This window comes from Mustela lutreola, chromosome 16 (genome assembly GCF_030435805.1).
Source record: "Mustela lutreola isolate mMusLut2 chromosome 16, mMusLut2.pri, whole genome shotgun sequence".
In the NCBI taxonomy this organism is placed as follows: Eukaryota; Metazoa; Chordata; class Mammalia; order Carnivora; family Mustelidae; genus Mustela; species Mustela lutreola.
The window spans coordinates 17,815,866-17,833,607 of record NC_081305.1 but is presented as its reverse complement, the minus strand read 5'-3'; the positions used below and the strand labels follow the sequence as shown (position 1 = coordinate 17,833,607).

Genomic DNA, 17,742 nt, shown 5'->3' with positions numbered 1-17,742 from the left:
GGGGCGGCTGGGCCTGCTTGGGGTCAGGCGGGACTCCCACGGAGGCGGGGCCTGCTTCAAACCACGGCGCAACCTGGGCGGGGCCGGACCAGCTGGGACCTGGCGACAACTAAGCCCTGACCCCAGCCTGGCGCCAACCTCGGGTGTTCCAGAGGCTTCCGCTAGACCACAATTCTCAGGGGCTCGCCCTGGCAGCCTCCCTCCCCGGCTTAGCCTCACCTCCCGCTCTGCGGGCCGTGGCTGGTCCTCGGCGCATAGCACACCGGGAACTGTAGTTTTCTCCTGGCATACTTATGCCAGAAACGAACTCCGGGGGACTGCGTTTCCCAGAGTGCAGCGGGGTGGCGAGGGAAGGCAGGGGGGAAGGGACAGTCGGTCGCAGACCGCGCTGGGTTGCCGCCGCCGCCGCTGCCGCCATCGTGCCAGCCCCTCGGGTGAGTGTCGGGGCTAGCGCGCCGGGGCGGGGGCTGGGCCGCTGGAGCCGCGCTCTGGGCCGCTCGGAGCCTCCGCTGCCAGTCTCCGGGCGCTCCCCCCGCCACCGGCGGCCCGAAGCCGCGCGGGGACGGGGCCATGTGTCGCGCGCGGCTCCGCCTCCCGCCGGTCCTCTGAGGCGGCGGCCGGGGGGAACAGAGAGAGACAGCCAGGCGCCTATCCGGCCGTATCGTGTCCATGGCGGGTGCAACGGACTGCGCGGCGGCCGGGCCTTTTTTTCTCTGGTCCAGACCAACCCAGATGGGGCTCTCCGGGCCCCGCCCCGTCTGGCCTAGCCCGGCCTGCCCGAGTCCTACAAGCTCTGCAGGCAGGCTAGCGGGACGACCCCAGCCCCACGTCCTGCCACCCGCCAGCGAAGGATCCGGGGATGGGCAAGCGCCACCCGGCTCGCTCCGGAGTCAGCATTGGGTAAGGGCGCTTTCCTGCCGCAGCCCGGGATTAGGACTCTCACCCGGTTTCCGAGTATAGACGGGCTAGGATGTAGGTGAACTCTTCCCCTGCTTGTCTGTCCGTTGGGAGTGCACAAAACCTAACTCCCACTCTGGAATTGATGCGTGGGTTCCTGCGTGGAGGGCAGGCCAGGGAATCGGGGGGGGGGAGGGGGGTTCCACATGGGACTTCACCCCCCGGCAGCCTTGGAGGATCTGGCCTGATGCGATGAGCTGCTTCGGCCTGGTAGGCTCAGACCCCGCCCTTCTACTGGGGAGCAGGCCCCAGCTGTGGGTAGGTTGGCCGGCCCATTTAGTGAAGGAGGGGAGAAAAGAAGCCACGGAGGTGAGGTTGGATGTGTGAGCCCCCAATACGTTATTAGACCCCAGGGGTAGCGTAATCCTCACATCTGTCCTTCCCAGAGTCCTCTGCCCTCCTCCCACAGAGGAGAATGATTCCAGGAGAATGGTGGTGACAAGGTGGGTTTTAGTGGAGGAGAAAGTAGAATCCAGTCCCGAGGACCATTGCCAAACGAGAGACTGGATTTGAAGCTACATTGATGGTGTGCACATTTCGGGTGTGGGGCTCAGATTCAGACTCTGTGGGACCCTCCTGAAGCTTGGGTGGGAGAACTAGAGCTGAAAGCTGCAGAAAGTCAGACTCCCCTCACTTGTTCACTTCCTGCTAGCTGGAGTAACCTGTGTACAGGCAGGAGGCTGCTTGAGCCTTGGGAAGTTGCCTTCCGTGATCATTCCAGCTACCCCTGTGAGTCCTGGGAGAAGAGAAATATCTAGCTTTAAAGTATCTGATGGGCTTTATAAAGGCATTTCTGATTGACTGATGATGTATTAAGGGACCAGTCCAGAGAGAACCTTGGGACTTGGGGAAGAAACAGCTTGTGGAGCCTTGATTTCTCTGACCCAGTATAGCTTCTGAGCCATAATTCTTGCAAAGATTAACACAGCAGCTTAAACTCCGCAGGCCTGGTCTCAGCAGCAAGCAGTTCTTCTAGGAAAGTTGGGTTAGGCCCATGAGGCAGAAAGCTGCCACCCCTGGACTTTTTCTTCCTTGAGTATTTCCCCCAGGTGATGTTTTTCTGGTCTTTGGGCTCTGGCCTTTGGAAGTTTTCTTTTTCCTACTTTGTCTAGTCATTCTCCTGGTTGAGGAGGACAGGCAGAGATCTGTCCAGACCTCCTAACCAGCACTTCCCTTCTCTCTGCACTCAAAACCTCCTTGTTCACCTCCTGGCCAGTAATCACATGGAAGTCGGGTTCATTCAGCAGGCTTGGAAGGGTCTGGTTTGCTAGTGGAGATGGGCAACAAGGAAGGATTGCCCGCAGGACACACATAGGATCCCTGTGATAGAATCTCTTAGTACTGGAAGCAGTTGTTTAAGGATCCTCTCTAGATTGTCAGGATTGGTTCTGTCTAGGACACAGGTTTCAGGTGAGGTAGGCTTATTTCTGTGGATTAGTTTGCATATTTTACAGCCTTAGGTGACTTGATGACAATGGTTTGCTTCAAGGTCAAAAGATACTTTTCCTTCTTGATACTGTTCCTTCACCACTGGCAGCAGCATCAAGAGTAGGAGGAATTCTGGTCTCTCCCTCTCATTCCAACCCTAGAAGTTTTCTATAACTTCTGTGTCTGGGCTTAGCTAGGCATTGGTAGGCATCCTGACCCCCAGAAGTCCTTGACCTTTCTGGAACTTGGCAGGCCATCTGTATCTCAGAGATAAGAGGAGAGTCCTGAGGTTCTTCAGAATCTGTCTGCATCTTCTATTCAGGTAGGCTGACTTGGAAGTGGGGCCTGGCATGGGGGAGTCAAAATGTGGCTGTATAAGCATGGCAGGCTGTGAGGGTGCCTGCGTTCTCTGCTCAAAACTAGGTACTTTAGTGACATGGAGTGTACTTCTCCTCTTCAAGTCACATCTCACTTTATTCTGCTGTCTTTGCAGTTGGCGGGTTGGGGTGGCATGAGTGGTTTAAGAATGACCAGAATTCTCAAATTACAGAATTGCAAAGCACTTTTATAAAAGAAAGTCTGGGATTCCCTTAGTGGGAATCCCTATTAGTATCTTAATCCCTATTAGTATCTTAATAGGAATTTTTTTTCTTTTCCTTTCTCACCAATGATTAGTATTATTCAGCAACCATTCTTTGGGCCTTTTGTGTGTTAGGCTCTGGGCTGAGGCTGAAGGTAGAAGGATGAATCTTACCCAGTGCTGGTGCTGGGGAAAGGAGTAATGTTATGTGCTTAGGGCTGAGTTGAAGGGACCTACAGGGGCTCTTGGTCCTGTGCAGAAGAGGGGGCTTTGCATTGATTAGAGCACTGAAGAAGAAAGGTTGTTAGCGAGCCTTTAAAAATCTTTAAAAAAAGAAAAAAGTTGAGCAGGATTTCTAATGGACTTGGGTTGAGTTAAACCTCCTCGTGGAGATTTTTGGTTTTTCAGGTTTTATTAATTTAATTTTTTCTTTTTTTTTTTTTTAAGATTTTATTTTGTTTTGTTTCAAAGATTTTATTTATTTATTTTTTTGTTTGTTTGACAGAGAAAGAGAGAAGAAGCATGGGGAGCCTCAGAGGGAGAGATAGAAACAGGCTCCCTGGTGAACCATGAGAGACTATGGACTCTGAAAAACAATCTGAGGGTTTTGAAGGGGCAGCGGGGGAAACCAGGTGGTGGGTATTGGAGAGGACACGGATTGCATGGAGCACTGGGTATGGTGCAAAAACAGTGAATACTGTTAAGCTGAAAATAAATTAAAAAAGAAATGTTAAAAAAAAAAAAAAAAAAGGAGCAGGGAGCCCCATTCAGGACTTGATTCCAGAACCCCGAGGTCACGACCTGAGCCAAAGCAGATGCTTAACCAACTGAGCCACTGGCATGCCCCTAAAGGAATTTTTATATGTTAAAGTAGACATACAGGATCCTGGGGGTTGGGCTAAGATTGCTTTTTGTGCTCAGAAGAGTATTAATATTAAGTCCTTATATGTTGCTGGTATCTATTATGTGCCAGCTCCCTAAGCCCTGAGACTAGAGAGGGGACTATCCCAGAGGAGGAGAACCTCCCTCTTATGAGGCAGGTATATTTGACGTGCCTGGGAACTTCAGCAGACTGGGGAAATTATGGAATGATTTTTTCTTAAAGCCTCGCATACTTCATCAGAGCCCCTGGGTCTCACCAGGGCAGAGACTGCTGCCCCCCAGGGGTGATGTCTTTGTGTAGAGACATTGGTTCCATTGGCAGAGGTGGTTTCAGTCCTAGGTGAATGCAAGTTCTCCCTTGGTGTAGCTCTACTTTGATCTGCTGAGCATGCACTCGGGCTTTCTCTCCCGAAAGGTGTAGAACTTGCTGATTTCAGAGGGCAAGAAAAGGCCAAGGCTCCATTCCTCTCTGTCTCCTTTGTTACCTCTGTACTTTTTGCTACTTGACATTGGCTCCCATTTGTCCTAATCCCGGCCATTTTAGTGGACGTTTTAATGCTGGCTATGCTAGTGACCTTGCATCGTCTTGAATTGTTAACCTCTTGGAATTTTGGTTTCCTTGTCTAGAAAATGATGATACTCATACTAGCTTTACAGCTGTGAGGCTCAAATGAGAGCACATTTGTGACTGTTTGGCTTACAGAGAAGGCGTTCCATTTAGCACCCAGGGGACTCCATGTGCATCCCTTTATTCCTCTGCTCACCTCAGTCTGGGAGTGTCAGGACAGTGTTCGCCAGGCATGGTCGTAGCAGACCACAAGGATGGTCACATAGGAGCTTCAGGCCCAACTGGAGAGCCAAGTCCATATATACCTGATATGCAGTTTCATACTCTGGGGTTGAGTTCATGGATGGGAGCTGTCTAGGACAGGGGCCCAGAGATCTCTGAGTGATGTGGGAAAGGGAGGCTACTCAGGGACTAAGTACAGAGCAGAAAGACCAGAATGCAAGTCTCAGGTTTCAACTTTTGAGCTACCCAGGGCAGCCCTAAAGCTCTGGATCCCTCCTCTAGGCAGAAGAGAAGGAAAAGCCTCTCAGAGTGCTGGGGGCACCTAGGCCTTGGGTCTGCCCCAGGGAAGCGTTCTGTCACCGCCAGCCATTCAGGCACCAGACCTTGGCTGATTGCTCTCCAGACTTCAGGCAGGAGAGTGATGGATTAGGCAGTTACCAGTCTTCTGTCCGGGCCGCTCTATGATGTGGTATCCGTGTAGGAAGCTGAGGTAACCACCTTTTTTCTAGCTCTTGACCTGGGGCTTCACTTAGGACTTGACTGACTCCTTGTAGCTGGGTCTTGCTCTGTACTCTCAGTTGATTACTCCCAATATCCCCACAATTACTGGTGGGGAGACAGGGTCAGAGGGTGATAGAATGAGGGAGAGGAGCAGTAGGCTAGACCCCAGACGTTGAGGCTGTGGTTGTGTGCCTGCTGTAGAGCCACAGCTGTGCCTCAGGTGACCGGGGGGGGGGGGGGCGGGGAGGTGGGGGGGTGTTGGGCCAAGCCCCACTTGCCACACCCTCAGACAAACAGGTGATTGGTGACAAAGGGTTGTTTCCTGATGACTTGAACAGAAGGTCTAGTTGGAGGGAAGTGGGTCACTTGGCCACTTAAATTCAGCAGGGTTTGTCCAGAAATCTCTCCTCCAGAGAAGCAGGGCTGGGCCAGGTACCATGGGAACAGGGCTGCCTAGGTTAGGGAGAAAGATCATAAATGGATACATTAAGTGTGACTATTTCAAGCAATAAGTGGCAAGAAAACAAAATGAGATGGTGAAATGAGTAGCTGGGCAATTACTTTAGACTGGTTAGAGAAGGTGTCGGTGAGGAAGTGACATTTGAGCTGACACATATGTGGCAAGGAGCCATATTCTTGAAGATCCAGGGAGAATAGTAATCCAGGTAGAAGGATAGATAGTTGCAAAGCTCTTGGGTGAGAACAGGCTCAGCATGTTCCCAGGAACAGGGAAATACCTGACTGTAGAGGAGAGGAGAGAGCAGGTGGCAGGAGATGAGGTTGGACAGCCAGGAGGGCACGTCACCCTGGGAGCCTTGAAGGCAGGCTGAATGGTTTAGACTTGTGAGGGAGAATAGAAAAGGAAGTAACTGCGAACATTTGAGGGCCATAGGACCTATGAGGATAACTAACGGCCATGGTTGATGCCGATTTCAGGGATCCCACTAGAAGTTCAGCGTGTCTGCTGGCATTCCCTACAGGCCTTGGTGATGGGTACTCGAAAAAAGACAAGCATGGGTCTTCCTGTGTATCTGTTTGGAGTTTGTGGCATCTTCTTCCCTATCACTTTCCTGCCCCCGTCCCTGCCCCAGGCCTAGCTAGGATAGGATCTATCTCTGATTTGCTGAGATGGTAGAACTGAGCTGTGACTTTGTGGGTTTGGGAAAACTGTGAGATCATCCCCCATGAAACGCCTATTGTTGAGTTTGGTGTGGAAATCTGGCCCGTGCCTTTGTTTAGAGGCAGAAGCCCTGGTTCAGTCCTATCTTGCCCCTCTCTGAGAAAGTCAAGGTAGAGGTCAGGGCTTCAGCCTTATTTGCCCAGGAGCACTTCTCTCACCTGTGTGTTTGCTCATTTTTTATCTCTGCCCTATTGTCTCTGGGGGGGCTTGTCTCCGGAGTCAGCCAGACCTGGTTCCATCTAGTTCCACCATCCATTAGGCTCATGTCCTTGAGTGAGTTAACTTTTTCTAAGCTTCATTTTGTTTAAGTGTAATGTGGGAGTTGAGTCACAGGGTATTAGGAGCAAATGTTCGTAAAGCTCTTAGCACATTTCTGTGTCTGGTACACATTAGGGAAAATGACATGTTATCAGCTGGACACTGCTATTTAAGTTTTGTCACTGGGAAAGACCCAAAATTTGAGGATAAAAATTAAAATTTTCCATTGTCTAATGGGCTCTTCTGGGCAAGAGGTTTTAACCTGGGGTCTATGGCTGAACCTCAGGGAGTGTGAACAACTTGAAATTATTCACAAGGCTGGGTCATCTCTACCATTGTGCAAATTTATTGGGAGAGGGCCACAGTTTTTGAGACATTCTTAGAGGGTCTTTGCACCCACAGAGACCTAAAGGTCAGTGAAGGCTGATGCTCAGTGGGCGAGAGGTCATCAAGGTCATTTCTGCTCCTCGAGGAGCCTGGCCTCAGTCAGCCTGTGGACTGTTGGGGTGAAGCAGGAGATGGCGTGGTCAGCGGCCCTCTTGGAAGAACTGTAGGAGAAGCCGTCATGAAGGTCAGTCCCCGATCTGATGTGAGGCTGCTCTAAGCCTTGGCATTTTTCTTTTCAGACTGTTCTTTCTGCAGTATATGTATTAGAAGCAAGATCAGGGCTTGCTGGCCATCCTGGAGAGCATCGTCCTAGCCTGACCCAGACCCCTCCCTGTGTTGCATGGGGATAGATGGGGGGCGCATTGCTCCCTACTTCTTTTTCTGGATGCAGGAATGCTGCCTCCTAGCCATGAGTTGAAAGCTTGTGGGAAATTTGGAGTCAGAAACTAAATCCTATAGTTTGCTGAGCCACTTCCTGTGCTGGTGTGGCAACACCACCACTGGAACCCTCTTAGCCCAGAGCTACAGTGTTTCGGCAGAGGAATGGGCCCTGGCTGTGTTGATAACAGTTTTGCACATGGGGTTGGGGTCAACATTTAGTCTGGGAGGGAGGACCCAAACAGATGGAGTCTGAACAGTGAATTGAAGGAAGAGCAGGAACTAATCAGGCAGATGTGGGGTGGGAGGACATCCCAGCGTGAGGATGCATGGGGTAGGGGTGGGGCAAAAACCAGTGAGCAAGTGCACAGTGAGGTCTGGTCATTTGTGTGTGGAGCTGGATGAAGGTAGGAGGGAATGGTAGGGACATAGGGACGGGTGTGGAAGACCACCTGTGTAGGAGCTTCAGGGTCTAATCCAGAAGTGAGGCTGTTATAGAAAAGGGACATGGACAGCTTTGTTGTTTAGAGCTTAGGGACAAAGTTAGCAGGAAGAAAGCCCTGGCTTTAACCAGGGGACCCAGTATCAGTTGGGCTTGGGGCAAGACAGATTGCTAAACCTCAGTTTTCCTATCTGTAAAGTGGGATGACTGTGGGATCTGACCACATGGCTGTCATGATTACTACAAGGAAATAAACACAACAGGGTCAAACAGGCCAACAGGTTGGTATTGATTTCAGGGGCCCTACTTGGAAAAGTCCTTAAACCATATGGTTTTGAAGGTTCCTTTTCACACTTTCTAGGAGCCCTGAGCAGTCTCATTCCTTAGAAGAGCTCACTTTGCCCTGTTCTGCCCCACCAGACCAGAGTGCCCTCCTGTCCCTTTAGTCCTCCACCCTCTTCACTCCACCACTACTTCTGCCAAGTAGTTTTAGTATTGACAAGTTATCACACCTTAAGAACAATATTGAAAAAGAAATAAACACCCCCGCATTTCCTCTGCATCACTCTTCTACCACATGGCACCACTTTTCTTGTCTTTGGATCTGCTTTTTTTTTTTTTTTTTTTTTTTTTTTTTTAAAGATTATTTATTTATTTATTTGACAGAGAGAGATGACAAGCAGGCAGAGAGTCAGGCAGAGAGGGAGAGGAGAAAGGAGGCTCCCTGCTGAGCAGAGAGCCCGATGCGGGGCTCGATCCCAGGACCGTGGGATCATGACCTGAGCCGAAGGCAGCAGCTTAACCCACTGAGCCACACAGGCGCCCCTGGATCTGCTTTTATGTAGCCTTTTTTCCTGCCACACTTCATCTCCAGATTCCTGGTTTCCTGCCCTTCCCTCTTTTCATATGCCCAGACACTTGCTTATGCTTTTTCTTTCAGTCAGCCGTGTACTCTTTCTCCAAGACCTCTCTTGAGGGCTGCCCCATCTTGGTGAGTGAGCAATGGCCCTCATCCATTCCTCCAGCTTTCCTTTTGCCCCAGAGCTCTTCGGGACTGAGTAAGATAAGACATCATGGGGTAAGATATTGTAGTGCTGGGCCGCAGTGAGTGAACCAAACATAGTGAATACTAGGGTAGAAGGGCTAGAGGTTTGAGATGCGGCAGAGAGATTGGGGGGTGGGTATAGCCACAGTCTCACCCCTTGGAAATGTGACCAAGACAGCAGCTGAGACTAGCTGTTGATCCTATGCTTTTCCCACTTGTTGATTTGTTTCTTGGCAGAGGATAAACTGGGACACACCTTGTGTTCCTGTGTAGCAGGCGTGGCTGGGTCCAGGCTTTCTCTTCTACTTGTTTTAGACTTTCCTGGACATTTCTTAGTTATCCCAGCACTGAGCTCCTATTTTTAGTGCCACCACCTCCTATGGGACCTAAAATAAAGTTGGCTCATCTTCCTGGCCCCTCATTGGCTGGAGTTTTGGTCATAGGATAGGAGATTGGCTAGATTGGGAATAAGCCACTGCCCCCGTACACTATCCATCCCAGCTGGCTCCTCTGGCATTGGGTGAGGTCATAGGGACTGGAGCGAACTAGCAGGTTCCCTTAGTGAGGCTTTGCAACCACTGGCAACATCAGGGCTCCATCCCCTTACAGTGGAGGAAGGTGAGGCCCTTCTTATGGCAGTTACTTGGATCAGATTCCACCACAATTAATCGTAGTCTGGTAGGGTCGAACCCAGCTCCTTACCTCTTTGGTTTAGAGTCCTGTTACCAGGAGATAGGGAGATAGTCCCAACTACATAACAATGGACAAGTCTGGTGTCATGGGATTCTTAGTGAGATGTGGCCTTCCTATGCCAGGCTAACAAAGCCAGAGTGCCTCTCATCTGGGGCTCAAGTTTGCCATCTAGCACCCTCAGAGCTGTGATGTTTGTAGCTATGAGGGGGTTTCAGAGGGTCTCCTTTCCTCCTTTAGAGACCAGAGGGGGCAGCCCCTTCCAGCAGAGACAGTGCTGGGATGAGGAGTATGAAGAAATGACATGTTTCCTTCCATAGCCTCCATTTCCGCTCCCAACAACCCTCAGTATTACTCTCTGATCTTTTGAACTCATAGCTGCAGCTCTGAAGTGGGTAGGGGTAACTCTCTGTTCATGAATATATGGAAAGATTCTCCAATGCTCGAAGAAGCAGACTGCTCCCAAGACTAAAATGGAGGGTCACTTGCTGTTTTGTTGCAAGTGGGGCATTGAGGAGCCGTCTTCGCCTCTTTCACTGGGTCTTCCTCCACCTGCCAGTACAGCCCTGGGGTGGTGTTGATGGGACTGAGGACTGCAATAGAAGACACTCCACACAGAGACATCTAGTTTCTGACCTGCAAAGTGGGAAGAATGACAGTAACTCTGGCCTTGAAGGTTGCTGAGAAGATCAAATGAAAAGATGTGGGAGAGCGATGTGGTTAGCTCCTACTTAAAAGCCACCCGCCTCCCGGCCCCACTCCCCCACCCCCGCCATTAGGCATTGAAGGGCTTACTCTGACTTGTCTTTGTCTTGGCTCCACCCTCAGCTCCCATCCTATATGCTTCATATCCCCGTCACCTCTTTGTTTCATCATCCAGAGCTCCTCAGAGGAGGGGCTGAGTGTGGTCCACCTCTGGGCTCCCTGCGCTGGTCTGTATTGGGAGGGGTCTCCTGCCAGTTCGCCAGGGCTTGTCTGTTTCTTGGGAATACAGACCTCAGCAAAGGACTTTCTGCTCAAGGAGGGCAAGAGAGGTGGGGGTCAGTGAGGAAATAGCAACTGGCTACCTCCCGCTCCCTTGGTACCAACACTTCCCTCTCTGTCTCGCTGGTCTTGCAGGTCTCAACGAGGCCGGGTGACGCTCCAGAATGGGAGACAAGCCAATTTGGGAGCAGATTGGATCCAGCTTCATTCAACATTACTACCAGTTATTTGATAACGACAGAACCCAACTAGGCGCAATTTATGTAAGTCTTCAGCTCTAGGGCCTGAATGGGACTCCACGGGATCAATTCAGATATTGGGCTAGCCTGTCCAGTTCACACATTCTAGCAGCCCTCACTGGATTCGGCTATACCTTTCTATTTGAGTTTCTGTCCATGGGATAGGGGGCCTGAGGCCTAGCCCAACCACCCGCTCTGCACATTCCTTTCAGTCATCTTCCATAAGAGTAGGGGTCCAAATATCCTTGGCAGGGTGTTCAGGGCTTGCCATTCCGTGGTCCTGGGAATGCCTCTGGTTCCAGATTGGACAGCAGCAGGCAGATGCGAGGACTCATGATGCTCTCTGGAGGCGGCAGCTATGGGCATCATAAGTGCAGAGCTGTCTCCTGGAGGCCCTAAGTCTAGTTTCCTGTACTCATGGTAAACAAATGAGGTTACCCTGGGGAGGCCGGTGTGTCTTTTTTTTTTTTTTTTTTTTAAGATTTTATTTATTTATTTCAGAGAGATGTCGCAAGTGGGTGTGGGGAGCAGTAGAGGGAGAGGAAGAAGCAGACTTCTCACTGATCAGGGAGCCTGACTCAGAGCTCGATCCTAGGACCCCAAAATTGCGACCTGAGCTGAAGGCAGACACTTAACTGACTGAGCTACCTAGGGGGCTGAGGGAGGTTCATGTGTCTTTCAAGAAGCCCTTCTAGGCAGGCATTGTTTGGTACTATTTTAATGATGTTCGTATACACCAAGCACTACTTGTATCTGACCTGTCCAAGACTCAGTCACAGAAGTTGATGGATTGGGCCATGCCTAGCAGGTCTGCGCAGAATGGAAGTGATAGGAGTCATCTAGCATAGCCTCAGAGCCTGACTGTGAGTAAAGCACTCCTTTATCTCTAGAAAGTCAGGGTCAACTGTGAAGAAAAAAAAGGATTTTACCAGTGGAAGGTCAGATTCAGCACCTTAAATTATTTGGTTGTCATCGTAGATAGAGAATTTTAAAAACTTGAATTGACCTGACCCTGGGATCCTGACATTTCTGCCTCAGTGCCTCTCAAAATCAATTAAAGCAGTCCTGACCCAGAGAAGAAAGTCAGCAAGGTCCTAAAGGAGTGCTTTATCTTTGTTCTTTCCTTTTTTTTTTTAAAAGATTTTATTTATTTATTTGACAGAGAGATAGAGTACAAGCCGGGGAAGTAGTAGGCAGAGGGAGAGGGAGAAGCAGGCTCCCTGCTGAGGAGGGAGCCCAATGCTGGGCTTGATCTGAGGACTCTCAGGTCATGACCCGAACTGAAGGCACATGCTTAACTGAGTGAGCCACCTAGGCACCCTTATCTGTGTCATTTCATATAATCCTCAGCACACGTCCCCTTTAAAGATTAGGAAATGGGTGCCTGGGTAACTCATTCAGTTAAGTGTCTGCCTTTGGCTTGGGTCCTGATCTTGGGGTCCTGGGATTGAGCCCCGCATTGGTCTCCCTGCTCAATGGGGAATCTGCTTCTCCCTTTCCTTGTACCCCTCCCCGTAGTTCCACTTGTGTGCTCTCTCTGTCTCTCTCTTTCAAATAAATAAAATCTTTAAAAATATATAAATAAATAAAATCTTTAAAAATATATAAATAGCCTAGGTGGCTCAGTTATTAAGAGTCTGCCTTCGGCTCGGGTCATGATCCCAGGGTCCTGGATTCGAGCCCCACATTGGGCTCCCTCCTCAGTGGGAAGCCTGCTTCTCCTGCTCCCACTCTCCCTGCTTGTGTTCCTCTCTTGCTGTGTCTCTCTGACAAAAGAATAAAATCTTTTAAAAAAAATTTTATAGGGCGCCTGGGTGGCTCAGTGGGTTAAGCCGCTGCCTTCGGCTCAGGTCATGATCCCAGGATCCTGGGATCGAGTGCCACATGGGGCTCTCTGCTGAGCAGAGAGCCTGCTTTCCTCTCTCTCTCTCTCTCTTTCTGCCTGCCTCTCTGCCTACTTGTGATTTCTCTCTGTCAAATAAATAAAATATTAAAAAAAAATTATATATATATATATGTATGTATATATATATGTATGTGTATATATATATATATATATATATTTTATATATATATAAAAAATCAGGAAACAGACTCAGAAAAATAAGTGGCTTGCCAAATGTTATAGCTGGTAAGTGGCAGAGGCACTTTTGAGTTCTGCCCCTGAAAGCTATGGCAGGGGAGATCTGGAGGGAAGGGGAGAAAGCTAATGGATTGCATGTTGATGGAAGGGAGGGTCCCAGGCTAGGCCTTGGGAGGCCTTGTCAGCTTTCATCCTTCCCTGATCCTATGGATGTCCCCATGGGAATGGCCTCAGTAGAACTTAGCCTAAGGTCTAGAGATGGTGATGAATATAGGTTGTTTTCCTTATTTCTTGTGGGCTTTCTGGTGCTGACTGACCACACAGCAGGATGATTTTTGCCAGCCTGGGGCTCAGGCATATCAGAGGCCATATAACTTCTTGAATAAAAACTGGTAACGAGCTTACTAAATACATTTATATTTTCTTAGTGTTTCAGAGCCTGGGCTCTGGGAAGATAGGGAATAATTTTTTTTTTTTTTTTTTTTTTAAAGATTTTATTTATTTATTTATTTATTTGACAGGCAGAGATCACAAGGAGGCAGAGAGGCAGGTAGAGAGAGAGAGGGGGAAGCAGGCTCCCTGCTGAGCAGAGAACCCGATGTGGGACTCGATCCCAGGACCCTGAGATCATGACCTGAGCCGAAGGCAGCGGCTTAACCCACTGAGCCACCCAGGCGCCCCAAGATAGGGAATAATTAAAGAGATTGTTAATAGTGTAAAGTATGGAAGCTACCTTCAGTTCTTTTCTTCACCAATAAGGAAACTGAGGCTTGGACTCATTTTTTCCCAAACAAGGCCCTAACCCTATGTTTTCTGGGTTTCAGATTGACGCATCATGCCTTACGTGGGAAGGACAGCAGTTCCAGGGGAAAGCTGCTATTGTGGAGAAGCTGTCTGTAAGTAAGGGCCAGGGCCGTGCTATAAGCGGCTGCTTCCCTGCCCTGCTGGCTGCAGCATGCCGCACACTCTTTCTTTTACAGAGCCTTCCGTTCCAGAAAATCCAGCACAGCATCACGGCACAGGACCATCAGCCCACGCCAGATAGCTGCATCATCAGTATGGTTGTGGGCCAGCTCAAGGTAAGTAGTGCTGCCTCGTAATACTGGTGGTAGGGAGGAGTGGGCAGCAGAGAAGAGCCCTGCACCCCAGCCTTCTCTGTGGTGTGACCTGCTTTTCAAGGGACACCCAAAGCATCTAGAGCTGTGTAATTCAGTACAATAACAACCACTAGTCACATTTTTAAATTACATTTTAATTTTAATTTTTTTTTTTTAAGATTTTATTTATTCGTTTGAGAGAGATACAGAGACAGAGAGAGAGGAGAGTATAAGCAGGGGGAGAGGCAGAGGGAGAGGGAGAAGCAGACTCCCCGCCGAGCAGGGAGGCCGGTGTGGGCCTTGATCCGAGGACTCTGGGATCATGACCTGAGCCAAAGGCAGATGATGCTTAATCATCTGAGCCACCCAGGCGTCCCTTAATGGTAGTTTTAAAATTATATTAATTAAGGGGCACCTGGGTGGCTCAGTGGGTTAAGCTGCTGCCTTCAGCTCAGGTCATGATCTCAGGGTCCTGGGATCGAGTCCCGCATCGGGCTCTCTGCTCAGCAGGGAGCCTGCTTCCCTCTCTCTCTCTGCCTGCCTCTCTGCCTACTTGTGATTTCTCTCTGTCAAATAAATAAATAAAATCTTTTTAAAAAAATTATATTAATTAAAATGAAATAAAGTTACAATGCAGTTTCTCACTTGAACTATCCATGTTTTAAGTGCTCATAGCCCTTATGGCGGCCTGTTGGACAGTGCAGACATAAATTTTTTTTTTAAGATTTTACTTATTTATTTGAGAGAGAGTATGAGAGGGGAGGAAGTCAGAGGGAGAAGCAGACTCCCCACGGAGCTGGGAGTCCAATGCAGGGCTCGATCCTGGGACTCTGGGATCGTGACCTGAGCTAAAGGCAGTCACTTAACTAATTGAGCCACCCAGGTGCCCCCAGTTTTTTTTCTTTCTTTTTTTTTTTTTAAGATTTACTTATTTGAGAGAGAATGTGTATGAGTGGGGGGAGGGGCAGAGGAAGGGAGAAAGAGAGAGTAAGAGGGAAGATACTGAGAACACTCCCCACTGAGTGCAAAACCTGACACGGGGCTTGATCTCACGACTCTCACGACCCATGAGATCACGACCTGAGCAGAAATCATGAGTCAGGTGCTTAACCAACTGAGCCACCTAGGTTCCCAGACTGTTTGTGTTGTTACAGAAAGTACTATTGGAGAGAATTAGTCTAGAGCCTTTTCGGAAAAGGGACAAAAGATGTAGGAGCAGGGTCGAGCTGTGGTGTCAAGCTGTTGGGCTTCTATACTGCCCTGAAATGTAGGTAGGCTTTCTGCTGGCAGCGGGCCCTTCAGGGGCCAGCTGGGTGCTGAGTCGCAGTCACTGTTTGAGTCCATACTCCCACTCCCTGAGCTGGTCGCTGGCTCTTCCACCTGCTGAGCAAAGCAGATTCCCAGAACTCCTGCTCCTCTTTGCACTCTTCCTTCCTTCTTCTTAAGACCTGTCCTCTTCAAAGCCTTAAGCTCCTTGGTTCCCCCTTGACCAGGTCTCAGTCTCCTGGACCTGTGTCACCATGGGGCTCTGAAGGCCTGTATGCCTTCTCCCTATGTTAGATGGGGCCTCCTGAGTTGAATACAAGGACACAGAGAGGAGGCCTCTAGGCCTCTGCCATGGACCCAGAGGGACCTGCCTTCTGGCCTGGACTTTCCTGTCAGTTTTTACTGCCTGCCCAACGTGCCCTGTCCAGAGTTTGTGCTCAAATAGGCCCTTTTGAGTGAAATAGTCTCTTGGGGGGGGGGGGGACCCTCAGTGCCTACTTTCTAGGCTAGGGTCAGTAATCATTGCCCATTCCTACCTGGCTTCAGGTTAATTCTGGTGTTTTTGTCCAACTCAGAATCCCCAAAAGACTGATTTGCCTTCTTGCTCATGATAACTCTCAGAAAACCCAACGATGTTAGATACTGAGCTGGGTGCGTGGGCTCCTACCCTAACTAGGCTTCATCCCGGTCATCTGCAGTTTGGCTGAAGGTGTTTTGCCTTTCTTTTCTCGTTGCAAATGTTATATATGACGTGACAGGAAACTGCCTGGTGGCATTGCTTCATTTTTGCCCTGTAGAGGTGTGATTATAGTGTGAACTCACTTTTGAGCCTTTTCTCAGTCACCTGATCACAGTCAGTAGTAGGAGTAGTTTCTCCTAATTGGACTACCTGGCATGGTAATCAGACAAACACTAAGATTGTTTGTTTTTTTTAGGTACTCTAAGGTCCGTGGTGAGCAGTGCAGAAGTCTCTCAAGTTGATCACTATGCCTAGAGATAGGAGCTCCGAGCTCTGTTGTAGTAGCTCAACAGTGACTTACTTGGTGGTTCAGGTGCATGCAGCAGCATGAGCTGCCATCTGTGCCCCCCTGTGTGCCCAGTATATTATATCAGTTCATGTTCACAAGTATCCTGGGACTATATTGGAAGTTAAGTCCAAGACAGTAGGGTCTGATCCCAAAGTCGGCATTGTTTGTCCTGTTCCCCTACCCCTGAACCACCTTCCTGTTCTTAGGCTCACTAACTGAAGCATTTTCTTTCTCCTTACAGGCTGATGAAGACCCCATCATGGGGTTCCACCAGATGTTCCTCTTAAAGAACATCAACGATGCTTGGGTTTGCACCAATGACATGTTCAGGCTTGCCCTGCACAACTTCGGCTGACCTCCTCCCAGCCAGGCACTCATGCTGTTTCCTCCTCCCTCCTCTTCCTGATACTATTCACACTCCTCCAGATGCTCCAAATATCATACACAAAGAGCAGGGCCGCGGTGGGAGCGGGTGCAGTGCGCTGCTGCTACCGAGGTATTGTGCATGATGTTTGGATGCTAGACTAGTTGCATCTGACAGGAGAAGTTTGTGTTGTACCAGCGCATGCCTTGGAAAGACTTAAGTAATGCAAAAGGTTGTCTTTTTTTTTTTTTTTTTTTTTTTTAATCTACTGACAAGTTGCTCTAGTAACCCAAAGAAGTGAAGGAGAAAGCAGCTGCCTCACCGCCCGATATTGATTTGTTCGGATGTTTCAATGCCTCATGATACAATAAAACCACAAAATTTTCTTAACAGTTTAAATTGTTTTAATTAGTTTAATAGTTGGCTGGGCATCAGTAACCACCTTGCCCCATTGGCTCTCTCATGTCTCATCTTCCCACCTTTCCCCCAACTCAGCAATACCTGTGGCAAAGAGAAAACTGCTGAAGTGGCATTCCCAGTTAGCTTCTCTCAGAAGCCCTGTAGGGCATAATATTCCCCACCTCAGCTCCACTGGGCTTGGAAAACTGAGCTGCAGACAGCTCAGGTCCAGCCCAAAGCTTCCTCTGCCCCAGAGCCTTTGCAGTCAGTTCTGACGACTCCTACATTGCGTAGGATCGGGCCTCTGGTAATAGAAATGATCTAGAATCCCCCTGAAAGTGACTCATCAGGTTCAGGTACTCTGGACTGAGGCCTCAGCAAAACTACCCTATGGTTTTGAGGGAGAGGGTCCTGTTTTACCCCCCAGAATGGTCAGGATCACATCCAGGGTGCCCCATAAACCCTAAGCCAAGCAGAGGGCAGCTCAAATTTTGTACCACCTGCTTTGGATGTCATTGCCTAGAGGGAGTGCCCAGAACACCCAGCCTCCATTGTCCACAGAGCAAGGCCCAGTTGGGTTGGAGTATAGACTTAAGAGTTAGGAAAGTCTGAGTTTGAGGGATTTGTGCTCTGGGATTTCTCACCCCTCAGACCTCTCTAAGGCATCTCTAGGCCTCCTGCTTCCTCCCTCACCATACACACACCTTCACATTGTCTTCAAGTCCCAGGAAATCTTAACTATTGGGGCAGTTTCTGCTTTTCAA

At 49.4% G+C, this 17,742-nt stretch overlaps 1 protein-coding gene across 3 annotated transcripts; it reads left to right on the top strand.

Annotated features, from left to right (window-relative positions):
• The first annotated feature begins 277 nt into the window (after positions 1-277).
• NUTF2 (nuclear transport factor 2) lies at positions 278-16,971 on the top strand. Of its 3 annotated transcripts, XM_059153600.1 has the most exons (6): positions 318-434; positions 6,979-7,147; positions 10,638-10,765; positions 13,649-13,720; positions 13,805-13,903; positions 16,457-16,971. In XM_059153600.1, exons 3-6 carry the CDS (start codon positions 10,667-10,669, stop codon positions 16,568-16,570), a joined length of 384 nt encoding a protein of 127 aa, XP_059009583.1. In that variant the 5' UTR covers positions 318-434; positions 6,979-7,147; positions 10,638-10,666; the 3' UTR covers positions 16,571-16,971. The 3 variants fall into 3 exon arrangements, with proteins under 3 accessions (XP_059009582.1, XP_059009583.1, XP_059009584.1); XM_059153599.1 differs by lacking the exon at positions 6,979-7,147 and having other exon boundaries at positions 278-434; XM_059153601.1 differs by lacking the exons at positions 318-434; positions 6,979-7,147 and adding an exon at positions 621-900.
• Positions 16,972-17,742: the final 771 nt, after the last annotated feature.

Coding starts and splice junctions, on each gene's coding strand:
- NUTF2 (XM_059153599.1), top strand. CDS start 10,667: ATGGGAGACAAGCCAATTTGGGAGCAGATTGGATCCAGCTTCATTCAA. Junction 10,766..13,648: donor CCCAACTAGGCGCAATTTAT/GTAAGTCTTCAG, acceptor TCTGGGTTTCAG/ATTGACGCATCATGCCTTAC. Junction 13,721..13,804: donor CTATTGTGGAGAAGCTGTCT/GTAAGTAAGGGC, acceptor TTTCTTTTACAG/AGCCTTCCGTTCCAGAAAAT.